At 45.0% G+C, this 1,644-nt stretch overlaps 1 protein-coding gene across 1 annotated transcript in view; it reads left to right on the top strand.

Moving 5' to 3' along the window:
- The window catches only part of mtch2 (mitochondrial carrier 2), an 11,078-nt gene continuing 9,434 nt past the window's right edge, over nt 1–1,644 (top strand). The window contains exons 1-2 of the mRNA XM_015400817.1: nt 1–185; nt 604–688. Of these exons, the coding sequence (XP_015256303.1) occupies nt 99–185; nt 604–688 (172 nt within the window). The 5' untranslated portion in view covers nt 1–98. The remainder of the gene's footprint in view (nt 186–603; nt 689–1,644) is intronic.

Raw genomic sequence — 1,644 nt, 5'->3', positions numbered from 1 at the left:
GAAGAACACCAACGAAGAAGAAGAAGGAGGAGGAAAAAGAAGGCGAAGTAGAGGAACAAGAAGAAGAAGAAGAAGAAGCCCTTCTGACAGTCCAAAAAATGGCGGATGCATGCGGACAGATCCTGGTGGGATCAGGACTCACCGTCCTCTCTCACCCACTGATGTACATCAAAGTCCTCATCCAGGTCAGTAGGCCTCATTTCCGGGTCCATGTGTCCCTCAGGTCCCGGTGTCCCTCAGGTCCCGGTGTCCCTCAGGTCCTTGTGTCCCTCAGGTGTTTCTGACAGGTAAAGCCGTCAGCTCATGTTGGGGTCGGCAGGTAGAGGTAAGCTTTGATGACATCATGTCGGCGTCTGTTTGATCCAACCTGACAGCGGAGCTTTGATGTCCGCGTCACCTTCTGTTGTCCTACTGGGTTTCCTGCCGAACCGCGGCTCCGGGTTCGGAGTTCCCTCTGGTTCCGGAGCTTTCTGCGGGTTCTGAGTGACCCGGCAGGCCGTGTCAATGCTTCGGAACCGAACCGCCTGGTTGTGGGTTAAATGAGCTAAGCTAAGCTAAGCCCGGAGCAGGGCGCTAACAGCGTGTCTGTGTCCCCGTGGACAGGTTGGACACGAGCCGCTGCCTCCCGCGCTGGGCAGGAACCTGTTCGGCAGACCGGTCCAGCAGCTGCCCGGCCTGTTCGCTTACGGTAAGACCAGAACCCCGGTCCGGTTCGGTCCATCTGTGGTCCTGACTGCAGCCTTTAGCTTCAGTGCTAAGCTTCGGTGCTTTTATATGAAACCAAACATTTCTGCCTCTTCATGGTAAAAAGTTCCCTAACTGTGGCTCTGCTGTGGGGATGGAGTATCAGAAAATTTCCAAGATCCACAAAAATCTTTTCAGTTACATTTATCAGTTTAAAATGACTAAAGAATAAACACGAAAATGTACCCAATTAAAATGTGCAAATATAAGAAAAGCAGCGAATCTGCCAGATTTAAAGGAACATTCCAGGCAGTAGGGAAAACATTTTATACCTAAAACTAAAATGTTCGCAGTGATTTAATGAATTTAGCTTTAATCAGTAAAAACAATAAAGGAACATTTTTCTACAGTTCTGGATGATAACTTCCTTAGACTTCATTTTCTCAGGTTTATAACTAATGGTTACAGAGTCACATATAACTTTGCATCATCTGGAAAAATGTTTTATTTTAGGTTGTGGCGAGCAACAAGTTGGGGCAGCACCGAGCCCAACCACAAAAAAAATGAATTGTCTGAATGAAACTAATTATTTTGATGGTTTTTAGTTTTTAATACCAACAGGCCAGAATGCAAATGAGTTTAAATGAAATGAAACTAACAAGTTTATTTTTAACAATAGAAGGAGTCGAAGGAAAAAGTTGTATGAAAGATAATTACTGCAGTAAAGAACAGATAGCCAACATTTCTACTGAGGTAAAGTAACAAATTATTTTCTTACTTCACGCCTTTGGTTACAGTCTTGTCCAACATGGGAGCTCATGTGGCTCAGGAAACCCAGGATACATCAAATAAAGCTTTAAAGGGAAAGTCCGCTCAGCGAGGAACAATCAGTGGATCCTTATTTATACCTAAAGCTAATACGTTCACAGTGATTTAAGGAATTTAGTGTTTTCAGGGAGC

The sequence above is a fragment of the Cyprinodon variegatus genome, unplaced genomic scaffold, assembly GCF_000732505.1.
Source record: "Cyprinodon variegatus isolate N-32 unplaced genomic scaffold, C_variegatus-1.0 Scaffold1149, whole genome shotgun sequence".
NCBI lineage: Eukaryota > Metazoa > Chordata > Actinopteri > Cyprinodontiformes > Cyprinodontidae > Cyprinodon > Cyprinodon variegatus.
Note: the sequence above shows the minus strand (reverse complement) of the source record. Positions and strands in the feature narration are given on the sequence as shown.